Source organism: Pipistrellus kuhlii, unplaced genomic scaffold, assembly GCF_014108245.1.
Source record: "Pipistrellus kuhlii isolate mPipKuh1 unplaced genomic scaffold, mPipKuh1.p scaffold_m20_p_20, whole genome shotgun sequence".
Lineage (NCBI taxonomy): Eukaryota > Metazoa > Chordata > Mammalia > Chiroptera > Vespertilionidae > Pipistrellus > Pipistrellus kuhlii.
Genome location: NW_023425516.1, coordinates 15,400,940 through 15,419,644, shown reverse-complemented (window position 1 = coordinate 15,419,644; position 18,705 = coordinate 15,400,940). Strand labels below are relative to the sequence as shown.

Below are 18,705 nucleotides of genomic sequence, written 5' to 3'. Positions count from 1 at the left end.
TGGACAACAAAGCTGGACAGCCACTAGTTGTAAATAACATTTAATCTCATCAAATTTGTTTTCACGTTCTACGGGAATACTGAGGCATTCTTTCATATGAGCGCTCTGAAAGACAAAAGAAAAAAAGAAAAAAGGGAAAAAAAGAAGCTACCTTAGCTACCAGCCCATTCTGGAAAGGCCTTGTCTATTTCCCAGCGGCTCTAAACAGCCTGTGGGAGGCAGTTCCCCAAGGAGGCTGTCCTCGGTTCCTCCTCTGCATCACCCAGCTGCTCGCTGCTCCACCCCGTTCCGCCACCTGACGACGTTTTTCTCAATTACTGTACAATTAATGTAGAACATAAACTCTCTCCTTCCCCCAGACCCTCCCACTATATTCTTTCCAGCTTCAACGGCTTGGAACTGCTCTGTGGCATCCCACACCAGGCCGCCAGTTGGAGAGCCAGCTAGCCAGTTGGAGAGCTCGCTAGCAACAGTGCCTGGTACAGAAATGCCAATTGGACCCAAGACTCCACTCTAATTAACATGACATTTGGGGGAAGATCCCCTCCTGAGGCCTTGCATTCTATCTGCGTGAGCTTAGACAATAGTTCGCTATTTTTGTACTCATTTCAGTGGGACTTGAAAGAAAACCTGAACTAAAAACAATGATTATTTTAACAACAACTCACATCAAAGCAGGAGGTGAGTGAGCTGGATAAACCCTCAATGCCTGTGCTACTTCAAAGTCTGTTCTCGCTACGTCTTCCCAAAGGTGCAATTTGGCTTCCACACACGATCTCTGTGCTGAGTTTTGGAAATTACCAAGATCAGATAGTGCCGCCTTTTAAAGTCAAACCAAGTAGAATAAAATTTCCAAAAGGAGGGGAATGAGTGGGGAGAGGAGGTGTGGCCTCCTTTCTTTAATGACTTACGTCAAACAAATGGGAAGAAGAAATTGAAGGGCAGCTTGGCATTGATGGTTGGCCGAGCTCTGAAGCCTGCCTCCGCCGGTGCAGACACGTCCACAAAAGTAACCGCAGTGGAAATCAGAATCGTCCTTTCTTTTCCCGAGTCCGTCTGTAATAAAAAGCCAGGGTGCTGTAAGCCTTGGGGCCCGTGTTACCAGGATAACAAAGACAGGACGTCTTTCACTCTCTTCCTCACTGACCACTGTTGGTCATTCAAAAATCTGATAGGTATGTGGAGGACTAATCAGCCATTAACTTGGATGAGAGAAATAATTTTTACCCAGGTTGTCCCAACAAGTCAATGTCAATCACAACTCAATTTTCGTAAGAATTTTAAAGAGAAATCTAAACAAGCGTGCTACTGTGAACGAAACCCTTGTTAGCGGAGGTTTTCCTAAGTAAAAGAAAATGACGGCTACAGTGTTTTAAGAATCCAGATTGTTGCCCTAGCTGGCTTGGCTCAGTGGACAGAGTGTCGGCCTTCAGACATTAGGGTCTCAGGTTGGATCCCGTCAAGGGCACATTCCTGAATTGCGGGCTCAATCCCCAGTAGGGGACATTCGGGAGGCAGCCGATCAATGATTCTCTCATCACTGATGTTTCTATCTTTCTCCCTTCCTCTCTGAAATCAATAAAAATATATATTTTTTAAAGAATCCAGATTGTTTCCATTTTAATTATAATCTTCTTCAAAACTAATAAATTTTACTATCACACTTGAGTTTTGTCTGGAATTGTGTCTTAACCTATACCTAGAAACTAAAGTTAGGCCTACCTTAGGATAAGAGGATGAAATTAGATTTGCAGTTACGTTGACTATTTTAGCCTGTGGGTTCAGTAAGGATCCGTACTTCGTCCACTTCACTTCTATAACCAAAGCCAGCGGGAGCTGGCAGACATCCTACAACACAAAATGCTGTTAATCAGTTTGGCTATTACACCAACCACAAGTCAAACTTAATCTGCAGTTCGGAGTTTTAATTATAAAATGTTTCACGTATTACAAAATGTTCTGAACAAGAGAATGAATAGACTCTCAAAGTTCAGCTAAAAACCTCTTAAAGAAAGCACATATTTTAAAGTACTCAATGCTTCAAAAACATTTTAACACCTAAAGCACAATTTTTCCATTCCTTCCAATTCCTCTGGTTTCTAAAGAGGCCAGCATCAGCGGGGAGTTGTAAGCCCAGTGCGTGTCTGTAGAGCCTTCAGGGCCTTGCCTGCTCTAACTTCCTCTACCTTAATGGTCGGCAAACTCATTAGTCCACAAAGCCAACTACAATATCAACAGTACAATGATTGAAATTTCTTTTGAGATCCAAATTTTTTAAACTTCTAACGCCACTTCTTCAAAATAGACTCGCCCAGGCTGTGGTATTTTGTGGAAGAGCCACACTCAAGGGGCCAAAGAGCTGCATGTTTGCCAACCATGGCTCTACCTGTTTACAAATACCTCCGAGATACTTGAGAGAAACTGGCTTTGGGTGGGGAGGAGAGAGAATGGTATTACTAACAGACAAATTAAGCCCAATTGCATGTTATGTTAAAATACACTTAAAAGAAATGTGCCGCCTTTTCATTTACCTGATTTCATCAATTGGCAATTAAGGTGTTACACTGGGGTTTATAGGCAGAGTCTGAGTTGTCAAAGATACTGCCAGCTCTCCACAGAAACTGAGAGCCTCCATGGAGCTGCCCGGTTCAGACTGGGCGCTGTGGGAGCTGGGCCTGAGGCCTCTGCTCCAGGCTCTGTTTGGGCAGCCGCCAGGGGACAGTGGTTGGTGGGCCTTCCCCATCTTTTTCCTGCCTCTGGACCTCTTTAGTTGGCAACTGTGATAACTGTTGAAGCTGCATGAAGGGATTCTGTTGTATTATTCTATTTTTGTGTGTGTGTGAAATCTTCCACAAACAAGTTTTTAAAAACACATCTCTTCAAGGCATGAAAAGCTAACAGGCCTGCTACATCTGTGCCTGCCAAAAAGGCACTGGTGGGATCCTTAGCTTGGAATGGCCTTCTAAGCAATCTGTAGGCTGAGAGATCCTTGGATATCCTGTTATTAGGAGAAGATGCAACAAGCAGCTGGTAAGACTGAGCTTAGCAGATGCTCTCCTGTCTGCTTCTACCTGGGTTTGCTGAAAGGTTGGCACAAAACCCAGCCCGGCCCTGAGCTACCTGGACCAGACAGACCCTGGCTGTGCCAATGTCCTCACTGCTGCGTCTCCTCCCAGCCTGTTTTCCCTTCTGAGGGGGCAGTAATAGCTGGAGTAATAGCTGGAGGTCTTAACCATCTCCAAGAAGCCAGAAGCAGTCTGCCTGGTTCACTGAGGCGGCGGAGCTGAGCCAAGACTTCGCAGCTGAAAAGCGGGGACTGAGCAATCACCGGTCTCTGGGAGGAAGGGCGGATCCGAGCTGGGGAGTAGTCCTCACCCCCACTGTCCCCGGGCTATAAATATGCTAAGCAGATAATGAAAGGCCTGAAGAAACTGTGACAAGAAAAAGCCGGGCAATTAAAGGGTAAGATGGAGAGCACACCTCCAGGGATGGGGCAGCCCACACTGACTGCTGAAACAAAAGGAAAAGGTGGGCAGGAGAATCACATGTGATCAGGAACCCATTTATAGGACGTCAAATCCATTAAACTCTCGGGAACTTTTGAATTGAAAGCTCTCACGTGGGCCGCCTTTATAGACCAGGGAACAGCGCTGTGGATGAGGGGGTGTCTCAGTCTCTCTGAGACGAGGCCTCATGGACCCCCAACAATGACTATTGTTGACCAATGGTCAGATTCCCATTTATGGAGTAACCACTAGGCACCATGAATATTAATTACCTCATTAACTCAATCCCTATGAGACAGGTACTCTAACCTTCATTCCCACTTCAGAGAGGAAAGGGCCCAATCCCAGACTCAATGGCCAGTGACAACAGTGTTAACAAGGACAAATCAGTATTCAAGGTTCGGGCCCATCTGATAACAACTCCTGCCAGAGCCATCTACCTCCCACGGGGTGGAGGGCAGTGGAAGAAAGAGAGATCGCCATTATGCGGCCTTCAACGTCTCCCCCTGTACCTTCAGGTGGGGTGCCTGGGTGATGAAGTGGATGGGCACCCAGTCCAGCACGTCCTGGGCCTGAGAATTTCCAAAAGAGGCCACATAATCCGGGAAGCCCTGGCCCTTCAGCAGGTTCTTCACCTTCTCCGCGACAAGTGGACACGTGATAGTACGGGTCAGTCTTTGGAGAAGGAAAGAGAAGTCAATGGAATGAGGCTGTTGCTCACACCAGCATTTTTCACAGGCTCCACAACACACATGCTCTCTCTGGTTTATTTTCTCTCTCTCCTAAAGGGGATTGTCTGAAAGAAGCCAACGTGTTTCTAACTTTGAGAAATCGTTGTTGGCCAAGGAGATGAATTCAAAACAATGTTTCTCAAACTGTGTTCCATCAAGAGGCTCTGTACAAGAAAGGTTCCATGGCCAAAAGTTTGGGAACCATTGCATACCCATGTCCCTCCTGAAGTCACTGGCATATTAAAGGCTCTGAGAAGTCCTACAGTAGGAACAGGTTTTTAACTTTAATTGGTATTTCCCAAACATATTAAGTCATAGTCCTACCCCTACTGACGTCTTGTGGAAATGTATTCTGAACCTCCCTTTCACAAATGCTGGTCTAAAATGATCAGAGCTTAATAACATAAGCTCTGGCTAGTGATGCTTAGTGATTAGGGCATAATCATGAACGGTCACAGATTCAATTCCCGGTCAAAGGCACCTTCCTGGGTTGCATGTTTGTTCCAGAGCCCTAGGGCACATGCAGGAGGCAGCCAATTGATGTTTCCCTCTCTTTCTCTCCCACACCCTTCCACTCTCTCTAAAAATGAATGGGGGAAAATATACTCGGATGAGGATCAACAACCACAAAACAGAACTAATAATGTAAAAATGTAAATGGCACATACTGGTCTAACCAAAATGATGACATAATTACCCTGGCAAGTTATAGGGTCAGAAGTGAGTGGATGGTGGGATAGGGGGTGAAAGGGAAAAGAGTCAGATTTTCATCTTCCATAGTGGAAACTTAAGTAATCTGTAAAACTAAAATATCAAGAAATAGCATTATATGCAGGCTATTTAAAGATTTGAAGGTAAATTTCCAAAACATCAGCTGTAAGAGTTACTACCTCTGGGGTGGGGCAGGTGAGGGCAAGAACTGCTGTTTTAAAATAAGCCATGCAGAGCCATTTGACATTTTACAGTAGGTGCATGTTTGATAGTAATAAAAAGTACCAGTAAGTTAAAAGCAGATCATACCCAGGCTTCCTCTCACTGGGCCTGCTATGTTGTGTGCAGTATGTGAAAATGCAGACCTACAGCAAGGACTTCTAGGGGAAGTATTTTTGCAGTGAACTCAAGTGCTATGCATCCTTAAAAACAAAAACATACAAAGCCTTGAGGTTTTTACTCCACTCCATTTGATTTGAAAAATGGTTGTAATAGATTTCCTTTGAACCATGCATGGCTTATGGTTCTGAGAATTAAAATTAAAAATTAAAAAAACTATATTATAATGTATTGTCACTATTGCTACTACCTATTCACAATCATAAGGTGCATTGTAGCTTTCACAGGCACTCCCATCAGCTGAGGCATGTGTCTGATGGACATGGGGTGAGGGGGGGATGTTTTATTTTCTGATCAACACATGCAAGTTCCACCAGAAACAAGTCCCTCCCTTACCTTAGTTTACAGCCAGATTGCACGTTGTAACCAAATAACACTGGGGTCCGTACCCCCTCTACTGCCAAGCAGTCCTGCTCGGCTGTGCTCCGAAGAACAGTGAGTTGTCCATATCTGTTCATGGTCTGGATGATCCCAGACATTCACGGAGAGTTAAGGGATAACCACCGAGCACGACAGCAGTCTGGTTCTCAGGAAACAGTGGCACATGTGTGACTGAGACATGAGTGAGACCCAAATATCTCTTCTCTGGAGCCACCTGGGAAGCCTGTGGCCGAGACCAGCCTCTCCAGCCCACAGGCCCCTCAGCGGCAAAGGGAAGCGTGGCTCACGCACGTGGACGGGGAAACCAACCTTCTCCACGGAACCAAAAGGATATCCTTTGTGAGGCTGAAATCCGGCAGCGAGCGGGAGGCCCACAACATAACCGGGGTTTCCACTGAGAGGAACCGGCTTCGTGTTTTGCTGTAAGACAATGCAGAAAAGCCCCCCACGTAATTCTCACTTTGATGAGGCAGTGGCAGGGGGGAAACGAAATGCTTTTCAGAATAAAATCCGGGATCGCCGACCAACAAAGTCACTTCTCCCCTGCTCAGAACTATAAACGTATCTGCTGAGTGTAGGAGGACATCATGCTGTCAGGAGCAAGCCTGCCTGCAAGAACTCCGTCCCGTGGGAGAGGATGCAGCCTCGGCCTGGTCCATTACAAACCCAATGCTCCAGGAAGCCTTCGTGCGGTGCAAGGGGTCAGGTGTGGCAGTGCTTCTAAGCCGAGATTATGTCTTTCACTGACAAGTTAGGGTTTCTTCTCACCTGGCAGTGAGCTACTTGTACAAAATTGATCAAACTCGCCTGAATAAAGTGAATTTCAAACTTCTGCTGGAGCGGGAGCTCTGCGTCGCTGACTGTCCCCAGAAGGAGAGCGAGATCGGCTTTTGCTACTTCACCTGCGTCTGTGTACGTGAGGCTGTACTTCACCTGAAAACGAAACGACACTCCAAATACACCTGCTCCCGTGACATTTCTGTGGCTGTATTAATAACTCGGATAAAATGGAGAGCGGAGGCAAGGGCTTTCCCATTCCTCCACTTGAAGCTTTTCCCTCCCGTGCAATCAGGTGAGGGGAGATGTTATTTCGGCGTCACCCCTGCTGACAAGCAGGGTCATTTGAGCCTCTCTGTGCCCGATTACGTAAGTTCCAAATCAGCTGGCCTGGGCAGAATACAACCCGTCTCTCTCTGCAGTGGGAACATTAGAACAAAACAATGGCAACAAAAACAATCTTTTATGTATTCTGGTAAGTCCTTAGGTTTGTGGAGAAAAACGACACGTGATTGCTTCAGAGACAAAGAGGTGTCCTCGGAGGGGACAGCAGAAAGGCAGGCAGGAGGCCGCGTCAAAAAAAGCAAAGCCCGGCGTGGGCCAGAGCCCCTCTGAAGGGCACCCAGTTGGACCCCTCGGGACCACGCAGTCTGAGTCTGCCACAGACTAACCGAGCTCTCCAAGCCACGGGGCCCTACCTCCAGCACGACCCTGGTGCAGACTTTAACAGCCCCCGCCTCGTCCACAAGAACCGGCTCCAACACGTGCGTGTCTGCCAGCCGGGTGAGCGTCTTATTCAGAGACTGAATGACGATCGACTGGACAGTGATGGGGACCTGCAAACAAAGAAGTCCTGGATCACCGAAGACACCACAACGGAGGTGAACGGGTTAAAATAACAAAACACTTGAAAGGAACCTCCACTGCTGACACACTGCCAAGGAGGGAAAAGGGTGCCATGTAATTCTCACTTTGATATTTATACGTAAGTACGTTCACAGAGAGAATACTTGAGAAGGATATAACCAAAACTTTACTTGTGGTTACCTCTGAAAACATATGCTCTCACACACACACACATGTGTACAAATATTCACAGCAGCATTTATAATAGCCACAAACTGAAAACAACCCACAGGTAAATCAACTGATGAGTGGATAAATAAAATGTGGTATATTCAAACAAAAGAATATTATTTATCTATAAAAAGGAATAAGGGACTGACACTTGCTACAACATACATGAACCTTAAGCACACAATGCTAACCAACAGAAGCCAGACACAAAAGGTCACATACTGTGTGGTTCCTTGTATGTGAAATGTCCAGAACAGGCAAATCCGCAGAAACAGAGAATATATTAGTGGTGGCTGGGACAGAGAGAGGGGGTGGGAGAATGAAGAGTGGCTGCTAATAAGCACAGGGCTTGTGTAATAAACTTTCCACTGAGAAATACTCTTACCTTTGTTTTTGAATTAGGCACCTAGACAGAAATAAACAAGAAATTTTGTTAAATACAACAAAAATAATCATTTTTATTGCTTTTTTTTTTTTCCAGACTGGGGGTCAAAAGGCATATTCATCTTGTTTAAGACTTCACAAAGAGGAAAACAATATCCTTTATCAAGACCTGCCAGCTACTTCTCCTTGTATCTATATCATCAGCAAAGAGGTAACCTTACATTTTCCTTTGATATTCACCTCCTCCAAACCGGAAGCTTCACAGACCAGACCAGCAGAGCCAGCCTTAGGAAGCCTCTCCGCTTCCGGTCATCACTCGGTGTTTTCCATGTGGTCACCAGTGACACAGCCCCAGGAGGAAGACATGGCTGCCACCTGCCAGTCACTCTCACTGCCCTTCCAGCTGTGCTCGCTGGAAGCTCAGCATCCTTCACAGCCTCCTAAGTGGTCTTCCTGCCTCCTCTACACAGCCAGAGCCCCTTCCTGGAGGTCTCCACCTCCCTTCTGTAATCACAGGACACCCACCCTTTCGGGCCACTGGAGCTTTGGGGAGGGAGAGGAGGAGACAATTTTGGGGAGGCCTGTGCTGGAAGAGACCTGTGCCTGCGTGCCAGAGGGAATACTTCCAGAAAACTGAGAAGGCAAACTCGCTGGAAGAATTCGCAGGCCTAGATGGCTGACATGAGAAGGGAGGGAAGAAAAATGGTTGAACTTGACTCTGAAAACTGAAGCCCAGATGGATACTGATGCCAGAGACCACTCTTCCACCACCTCCCAAAAGAGAAAGTCAGGAGATCCGGGATTTCACAATAATCCCATGGTTTTTAAACATGGTTTAAAACATTAAAAACCACTTTCGCCCCTGCAGCCCTCCATGTCATCCACCAAATGGGCCAGTGGCGTCTCTCGTTTATTTAGATCAGGCTCGGGACCCTGTTTATCAGGAGGAAAGGGCCTCTCACTCTGTGGCCTCGTTCCCTTCCCCAGCAATCCTATTTCCTGCCCTTCCCTGCTTACTTATTTCATCTGCCAACCAGAAAGCGGATTTTCTACCCTTTTCTGGCCTGTTTCTCAGAGAGATCTCTACTTGGTGCCAATATGATTATTTCTGTCACAGACATTAAGATGCTTTTGTCATTGGTAAAGTTTTTGGTTATCAATTTTTTTTTTAATTCAGGAGACAGACATTATTGGTTACCATCAAAATGAAAGAAAAAAAAGAAAAAATTAATAAAAGCAAAATATGAGCTAGCTAGATAAAAATAGAAATTATTTTAAGTGATTTTCCCCCAGTATGTTCGGTATGAGTATACCAAGGAACTGGAGACATTTTATAATTTGAGTGTCAATCGTGTACCTAAATTATTCTATACTTTGTAATATTTTAAAAGGGTACCAAGAACAGAAAACAAACCTAACGAATCAGCTTCACTTCAAAATAACTCTTACCCTCAAAATTTTAGGACTGCTGTAACGAGCCATGCTCAGAGCTTCCATTTCTTCACACTGTTCCAAGTTTATCCTTCTGGTGCACTTAACAGCTTGATTCATCAGAAACGCTGGGGAAAAAATAAGATGAAAATTTCAACTGTTCATGGTAGCTATAAAATTGTAATAGAAGTAAAATTACAAAATAAATTGATACAGATATATGGCTTTAAAATAGGGCTTAAATTTTTTAAAATATTTATTTTATTGATTTTTTTACAGAGAGGAAGGGAGAGGGAGAGAGAGTCAGAAACACTGATGAAAGAGAAACATCAATCAGCTGTCTACTGAGTATGTGCCCACAACCAACGTACATGCCCTTGACCAGAATCAAACCCAGGGCGCTTGCAGGCCAACGCTCTATCCACTGAGCCAAACCAGTTCCGGCAGGGCTTAAAATTTATTTTTCAAATAGGTAACACATTCACATGATTCCAAATTAAAGATCACAAAAAAGGGATTGAGAGGTCTCCCTTGGGGCCCTGGCCCCCCAGTCCCCGAGAGACACTCAGCATGAAGTTTCTTGTGTATTTTTCTGGAAATATTCTATGCAAATAAGTGTGAAAATGTATTTTTAGTATTTCTTTCTTCTTTTAGAAACAAATGCACAAAATACATCCTGCCCTTTGTTTTTTTCACTGAACAATCTTGGAGTTCAGCCTGTCTCCTCCTCTTCCCTTTTTTTTTTTTTTTTTAGGAATAATTAGTATCCTACTATAGATATGCCGTTATTCAGCCAGTTCCCCATGATGGATGCTTAAGTTGTCTCAAGCTTTGCTGTCACAAATTATGCTACCATCTATTATTTTGCATGTGAGCCAGAGTTTCTGTAGGACCAACTCCTAGAAGTAGAACAGCAAGGTCAAAGGGCATATTCATTTGTAATTTTCATACGTACTGCTAAACTGCTCTTCACAGAGGTTGTACCAATAAATAGTCCCACCAGCTTTGTAGATGAGTCCTATTTCCCACAAGCCCTACATTCTTAAGCTCTGCAAATCCACTAGATGGAAATGCTCTCCGTTCGGTTTTAATTCACACTGGTCCTGTAGTGAACAAGGTTAAGGATCTTTTCAATAGAATACATTTTCCTTCGTGTATCAAATGATGTTTCACTAAGCCACAAGCCATCACCCACTCTTGGCTGGCTCCTTCCTAGTGAGGCTGGCATAGGGATGGGAGAGCCAGGCTTGCTGCCTCCCACTGCCAAGAGGAGGGCTCCCCAGCTCTGGGGAGCCCCTGAAAGGAGCAGCAGGACCCAGGGGAGGCAGCTGCATGGGTTGCATCCCTGCCCGCCCCCCCCCCCCCTGCTCCACCACCTAGGGGAGCCTGAGCAAGAAACTGAATGTTTCTCAGTTTCCTCATCTAATGACAATAACTCTACCTCAGAGGCATTAAACATCACACCCAGCACACAGTGAGTGCTTAATGAATATCAGCTACTGACAAATGTTAGCTCTAGTGAAGAGAGAACTTCCCTACAAATGGAGGTGTTACACAACTCCGCAGGCTGATTCAGGTTGGGAGTCCCCATCCTACAAGTACTCAAGCAGTGACTGCGTGTGGTGGGAAAGATTCTGGCACCGAACGACATAATCTTTGAGGCCTCTTTCAACTCTAAGACTCTGCTTCTAGTCATGAAGCCTGTTTAATTATGATTACTACAAATTTAAACTAAGCAAAGTCTGTTTTAAGGACAAAGAAAACTGCCCGCTCTCTTACCTGCAGGGTTATCATCAGTGCACAGAGATGATGTGAGGGGAGAAGGAAATCTCAAAAATGAGTCTGAAGTCTGCAGAAGAACCCCATACTGCAAAGAGAAACGCCAACAGTGACTAAGTCATTCATTCAACACTTACTGGACACCTACTACGTGCCAGGCAGCATTTCAGGCGTTAGGAACACGGCGATGAGCAAAAAACAGATATGGTCCTTGCCCAAATGGGGCTCACATATAGCTGCCCCATACATTTCTTTTAAGGGTGCATGTTTCTTTGTATCCATGTTAGTATGCATTGCAGGCCTTTTTATTAAGGAATCCCTTCGGAAGAATATGTTAAGGAGTTCCACTGGAAGGGTATATAAGAAGCTGACATAGATGTATGCCTCTACAGACAGGAACTTGGTGGCCAGAGACAGGGGAGAGAGAGAGAATTATTTTTCAACTGGAGGCCCAGTGCACGAAATTTGTGCACTCAGGGTGGGGTGGGCTGCCACTACCCCTGTACTCACTAGCCTGAGTCTGGCTTCTAGCTGAGTGGTGCTCCCCCTGAGGGAGCGCACTGACCACCAGGGGGCAGCTCCTACATTGAGCATCTGCCTCCTAATGGTCAGTGTGCGCCATAGCGACCTGTCGTTCTGCCATTCCATTTGCATATTAGCCTTTTATATATAGGATAGCAATACTTATTTAAATCACACTGAAAGTTTTACTAAAGAACATATATAAAATAGCACATATTATCCCCAAGTCTGAACAGCTAAATATAACTTTGAGAACATTAGGCATCCCACCAATCCCCTCTGTTCCAGCAGCATGCCTCCAGTACTTTGCTGCATTTCTTGAGGTGGAAAAAAAAAAACCAAATTCTGCAGAGATAAATACAAGTTTACCACACAATAAATGGGACTTTATACCCTACATTAGAGCCCTGGCCAGTATGGCTCATTTGATTAGAGTTTTCCCTCATGTACCAAAAGGTCTTGGGCTCGATTCCTAGTCAGGGCACATGTCTAGGTTACAGGTCCAATCTCCAGTGCAACTGAATGATGTTTCTCTATCACACTGATGTTTCTCTGTCTCTGTCTCTCTCTCTATCAAATCAATGGACATGTCCTCGGGTGAGGATTAAAACTAAATAAATAAAATGAAAAATAATTCCTATGTTAGAATTCAACTACTTAATTTTAATTTTCATGATCTTTGACTTATAGGCACAAACGTTAATTTTTTGAGTATATTATATGAATTATATATCTCAGGTAGCTGATTTTACTGGGAACATACTGGGGGGGAAAAATAACTTATAAAACAGGATATTTGCAACAGGATGAATAGATTTAGGTTCATGGCTCACCTCATATTTAGTAGTATTTGGAACATCTGGTTCATCTGTTAGAGAAACATCTGATTCTGTATTTAATGAAAAACCATCTAATGTTTTCAACAATTTATCAAAATTGTTTTCATCGGGCACTTCTGGATCAATAAAGGATAATGCAGGTTTATCTGTTTTTAGAAAAAGTATTTTAAATCAGTACAAAATACATATATATTATATACAGCGCATATAAAATTTTGAAACAGCTTTAGTAGCAATAAGACATGTGAAAAAAATAAAGTATCATTCTCTATATCTACTTCTCCCAGGATTTCTTGAATCTGATTAAATAAATAGGATCTTCAGACTTGGCCTATTTCGCTAACTGTGTAGAAGCAATGGTTTCTAAAGCCACAGATAAATAGCACAACAGAATCCAGGAATAATCAATAACTTTCTCCATCCCGATGGCTATGGGAATGGAAGATCCTATTTTTACCCTCACACAGCAACCTCTGAAGTCCGGGAGAATACCTGTTTATGGAAAAGGCAGAAGCGAATAGGCTGATAGGTTCACTGGGCCACTCTTAAGTCAAAGAATGTGACAGCGACGGACCAGTCACTACCCCAGGTTACAAAGCACAGAGCATTCCCCTACGTTTTCAATTATAAGGAAACAAAGCCAAAATATGAAGACATTCTCAAAAGATAACAGAGCTAAACTGGGTACAACCATCAATGTGTGTCTGACCTTTGAGAGCGCTAGCATTTTACATTTAGCCTGTGCTTTGGATCTAGTCACCTAGTTGAGCCAAATGCTCAGATAAAAATAAAGATCCTGTTTTCATGCAAATATTCTAAGTAAAAATAAAAGAGAAAAACGGAAATTGAAACCATAAGCTAAACCTGATTCTCAATCATTAAACCAGGAGGAAATAAAGCAAAAAACAAACAAAAAAAAACCTCATGTGCCTAAATAAATCTAGATTCCTATGCATGTCTACATATCATAAACACCTTTAAAATGAAATATGAGATTTCAAAGGTCAACTATGCAAGCAGTTCCTTTACTGGTGAAGGAAATGTGCATGCCCACAGGTCTCTAAGGTTACTTGCAGTTGCCTAGGAAACAGCCTCAGAAGATACACCCCAGCCAAACCATAGAAGGACAGCTTAAAATCTAACTACATTGGACCTTTTCCCATAAAAGGTCTTATAAAAGAAAAAAAAAAAATCAGAGTTTTACAAAGTATATCAAATACTCACAGTTTGTAATATGAATGCAGAAAATAGATGGGTTGATCTGGTCTACAACTTTAAATATTCTCTGGGGTGGATTTGCTGTTAAATTCAACGAATAGATGGCTGCTTTTTGGCTGCAAAATTGACTATCACCCCTGAAAATTAAAAAAATAATAACATTAAAAGAAGCTTTAAGGCATGTGCACACAATCTTAGCAAGATTCTTTAAAACTGTCAGATGCGCCGAAGCCGGTTTGGCTCAGTGGTAGAGCCTCGGTCTACGGACTGAAGGGTCCCAGGTTCGATTCCGGTCAAGGGCATGTACATTGGTTGCGGGCACATTCCCGGTGGGAGGTGTGCAAGAGGCAGCTGGTCGATGTTTCTCTCCCATCGACGTTTCTAGCTCTCTATCTCTCTCCCTTCCTCTCTGTAAAAAATCAATAAAATATATATTTAAAAAGAAAAAAAGAAAAAGTAAAACTGTCAGATGCTTGTACTGTGCACTATGTTAACAGCTACATGGGAGATATTTATGAAAGTGCGATGCTAGAATTGAATCCATTTTTATTTAGTTTATTCAGTGTTAAAATGTTTGGCATTTGAAACATGTTCCTCTAACAGGAAAAATATTAAGACAAGTAGAAGAACCTTCAAGGGAATCTTGTCAAGTATGAAATGTAGATCAGGGTATAATTTTGATGTAAATGAACTCAGCAAAGTCTGACAGAATCAATTATATAAAATTTTGCAGAACTTTTATAAGTGATTAGAAGGGACCTAAAATTCCTTTTCTTCAGAATAAAGCCATCTTCAAAGTACTGTGAAAATTAGAAAATGTGAAGTCATCTGAAAGTTTTGGAGCTTGGAAGTTATATAGTCAGGTCTTCAACCAATCCCAGACTTGACACACCCTAATCAGTTTGACACAGATACAGATACGGCAATAGAGATATAACAGAAATTGGATCATATTCTACATAATGCTTTCAGGCCTTTTCTCACTTAATATACAGTATATTACCCAATATTTATATCAGCAAAATATGTTTTTGCAATGTTATACTAAACTAGAGGCCCGGCGAGGGGGTTGGGGGTCTTCAGCATGGCCTACACCCTCTCACAATCCAAAACCCCTTGGGGGATGTCCGACTCTCACAATCTGGTACCACTGGCTCCTAACCACTCACCTGCCTACCTGCCTGCCTGATCACCCCTAACCACCTCTGCCTCAGCCCCCGCCACCGTGGCTTAGTCTGGAAAGACGTCCAGGGTGACCAAGTATCATATTACAATTTTATTGTTATAGATGATTTCATTGTACACCAACTAATTAAGATACCCTAATTTCTTTTTAACCAATCCTGTATTGTTGGTTTAGGTTGTTCCTAATTTCCCCCGGTTCTTTATGATGCTATAATGACATCCCTGTACATACATATTTATGAATGTCTCCAATTATTTCCTTAGGCTATATCCCCTGAAGAAGAATTGCTGGGTCAAAAGGTAGGTACATAATTTAAGGCTGCTGAGACATGTTGCTAGATTGTCCTCCAGAAAGGCAAGATGCATGCTCACCAACACTGTCGCAAAGACTGCAGTTTCCCTGGACTCTTGCCAAGACTGGATATTATCCAACTTATAAATACCCTTTGCCAATTTCCTGGGCAAAAACCCATTATCTGGCTATTTTAATTTGAATTTTATCATTTACCAGCAGATTAAACGTATTTCCATATGGTTACTGCTCATTGGTATTTCCTCCAGTAAGTTGCTTGCTCATACCTATTGGCCATTTGTGTATCTTTTCATTGATTTATGAGAGCCCATATTTTAAAGAATCTCCTTTAAGTGTAATGTGTTATACATACTTCATGTGTTATACATACTTTTCCCCAGTTAATTTACCTTTCAATTTTATGGTCTTTTTGTCATTATAGAAGTCTTAATTGGTTTTTACAATCATTCCTTTTTAAAAATTGAGGTATAATTGACTAATTTTTTAAAATAATAAAATTGTCAATCTTTTATAGTTTGTGGGTTTATACTTAAAAGACATTCCATAGCCTAAGATTAACAAATGCTCACCTAGCTCAGGTTGGTTTAGTGTTGACCTATAAACCAGGTCCCAGTTCAGTTCTCCATCAGGGCACATGTTGGGGTTGCAGGCTTGATCCCATTAAGGGATGAGCAGGAGGGGCCAATCAATGATTCATTATCATTGTTGTTTTTATCTGTTCCCCTCTCCTTTCCTCTCTGAAATAAAACACACACACACACCAAATATTCACCTATATTTTTTATTCATTTAATTTATTTTTTTTGTTGTGGTTAATCGTCATCTGAGGATATTTCTTCATTGATTTTTTTTTTTTTTTAGGTTTTTTTTAGAGAGCGTAGAAAGGAGGGGGGAGATGTGAGTCACATCAATTGGTTGCCACTTGCACCCTGACCATCAGGACCAGGAATAGAGCCTGCAACCATGGTATGTGCCCTTGTCCAGAATTGAACCAGGGACCGTTCAGTCCTCGGGCTGATGCTCTATTCACTGAACCAGCTAGGGCCATTCTTTAATTGTTTAGTGTATTTCATTCTTCAATCTATTGGTAAGAAGAGTTTGCTATTCTTTTTTCTTTTTTCTTTTTTTTTTTCTTCTTTTTTTTGCTATTCTTATTCAATAACCTCTTGTCTGTTCTCATCTGTTTATTCTTCCAGATGAGCTTTAGAATCATTTTAATACAATATCCCTTTCCCAGCTAACTAGAATTAAATTTACAAATTAAGTTAGTTACATAATTACCCCATCCTGAATAAAATAACTTCTTTAAGTGCTGCTGTTTTTCAAAGTGCTTTGAAATCTGAATTAGGAGAAACAGATCACTCAGAAGAGATTCTTTTTTACCTTATAATAGGCTAGGAATGTCATTTTCCATTATTTTCCTATACAATGTGAACTGGGAGATTTGCATATCAGAAAGGTAAAAAACAAAGTTTTCTTGACCATCCATTTAATCTATTGTTACAATTGCTATGTCCAAAACAAAAGCTGTAAAATTAAACTGCACCTTTCACCCTAGACTATACATAACAGGAATTCACTAATGCAAAAGTGATTGCATTATCTGTTTACAAATCAAAGTGAAATGTAATTCAATCCCTGAACACAGGTTTCATTATACTCTTAAAAAAGCACTCTGTCTGCTCTTTTGACTACACTATCATCTGGCTGGATGCAATAATGGACAGATACGCTTCTACATATTCGTTGGGCAGCATGGCTTCTGAAGGACACAAACTTCAGGAAATCAGGCTTGAGTTTTTCAGCCAATGGGGGTTTTCATGGACTTCTCAAAATTTTATCATCTTGGTCTCATTTTATCAAAACTTCATGTGTCACAAACTTACATGACAACTGGAACTGAGCAATCAGAAAAGACACTAAAATCCACGGAGCTGCAATCAGGATCACAACAGCAGTTGACGTCACAGTGTGCTGGAGACAGGTCACAGACACACAAAGCAGCAACTGCAGAAAGGAGAGAATGGATGCAGAGCATCACAATCAACAGGTAGTGACTGCCCCCTGCCCCTGCAATGCACACACGCGCGCGCACACCTATTTCATACAAATATCCATTTGATTTTTGCTACTGCACTTTGGGAGAAATGAAGATTAGTCAGTTTGAGCACTCCTCAATCTGGGGTTCCCCCAAAGTAGCTAGTCATCTGGCTCACTTGGAAAGCCGTTTGGGCTCTATCTACCTACAAAGACCCCGGTTTGGTAAGCTGACTGTGAACCCCAGACATCTGTGTTGTTCAAAAAATTTCCAAGGATGCTGGTATTTAGACAGGTTTAAGAACCAGCATGCTAAATCACCTGCCTGACCATAAGAACCATCAGATTCATATGGCAGATCCCCAACCCAGTCCTGATTCAGGGGAAGGATCCACTTAAGGCCACCAGGAATCAGGGTTCTGTGCATCCTCTGCATTTAATTTTCACAACTGCCTAGGCCCTAGAAACTGTCGATTTAACTTCTTTGGCTGCAAAGTTGCAAGGACTTCATTCATTATTACCTTTAGTATTAATGTAGTCCAAAACCACTGCAAGTACTTTCAAAGTTTTGCTATTGTCCCACTTACGCTCTCTGAGCCTCGGTTTCCTCATCTGTATGACAAGGATACTATCTACCTTTAAAAGCTATTGAGAGGATCCCTATGAAACACTTGGGAATGCTTGCACAATAAAGTGTCCAATAAACATTAACCAACATTATTATATCACATCCTCACCCGGGCTACCCTCTCCAGGATGGATCACTGTGGATCCCCTGGACCGGACACTTGGTACCCACCGTCCGTGACCGGGGTGGGCCTGGGACCAGAGGAAGGTCCGGGGTTCCTGGGGGTGCCCGGGGCCCTAGCAGACAAGGTAGGTCGGGGAGTCGTCGGGGCTGCTTCCGTAGAGTTGAAGTCCTCCGTTGTCACTACCGGGGTGGTCCCGGCTTGGGCGTTCACCGAGGCCCAGCAGTCCAGGAGCACGAGCAGGAGTCGGGGGAGGCCCCGCGGCCCCATTGTCGGGTCGAACCCCGCGCCGGCGGCGGCAGGGACCGTGTTGCCTGGCAACCACGGCGGCAAGGCGCGGGGCATTATGGGAAGTATCCCGCGAGGCTTTACGAGACTGAGAAAGATGAGGGCGGGGCCTCGGCTGGGGCGGGGCGGGGCCTCGGCTGGGGCGGGGCGGTGGGCGGGGCGGGGCGGGGCTTCGGGCGGGGCGGGGCGGGGCGGGGCTTCCGGCGGGCGGGGCGGGGCGGGGCGGGGACGAGCGTCAGCGTGAGACCCATGTCGATGAGGGGGGTTGTGTTTTGGATCTGAGGTTCCCAAGCCGATTGCGCACTGGTTTAAACAATTCAGATCTGCAGGTTCCATCTCAGCAAATTCTGACCCAGTAAGCTTAGGGCAGAGGCCAGC

General features: G+C 43.5%; 1 protein-coding gene across 3 annotated transcripts; it reads right to left on the bottom strand.

Annotated features, from left to right (window-relative positions):
* Positions 1–24: 24 nt before the first annotated feature.
* TCTN1 (tectonic family member 1) lies at positions 25–18,381 on the bottom strand. Of its 3 annotated transcripts, none has more exons than XR_004990004.2 (16): positions 18,090–18,381; positions 17,140–17,260; positions 13,762–13,892; positions 12,532–12,683; positions 11,177–11,264; positions 9,416–9,525; positions 7,968–7,988; positions 7,204–7,341; positions 6,536–6,661; positions 6,063–6,148; positions 5,684–5,824; positions 4,019–4,181; positions 1,723–1,848; positions 912–1,056; positions 669–776; positions 25–105 (listed from the first exon to the last, which is right to left on the bottom strand). XR_004990004.2 is itself a non-coding variant. In XM_045585590.1 (16 exons), exons 1-14 carry the CDS (start codon positions 18,307–18,309, stop codon positions 913–915), a joined length of 1,767 nt encoding a protein of 588 aa, XP_045441546.1. In that variant the 5' UTR covers positions 18,310–18,381; the 3' UTR covers positions 25–103; positions 165–169; position 912. The 3 variants fall into 3 exon arrangements, 2 of the variants coding, with proteins under 2 accessions (XP_045441546.1, XP_036305203.1); XM_045585590.1 differs by lacking the exon at positions 669–776 and adding an exon at positions 165–169 and having other exon boundaries at positions 25–103; XM_036449310.2 differs by lacking the exon at positions 669–776.
* Between the last annotated feature and the right edge of the window lie 324 nt (positions 18,382–18,705).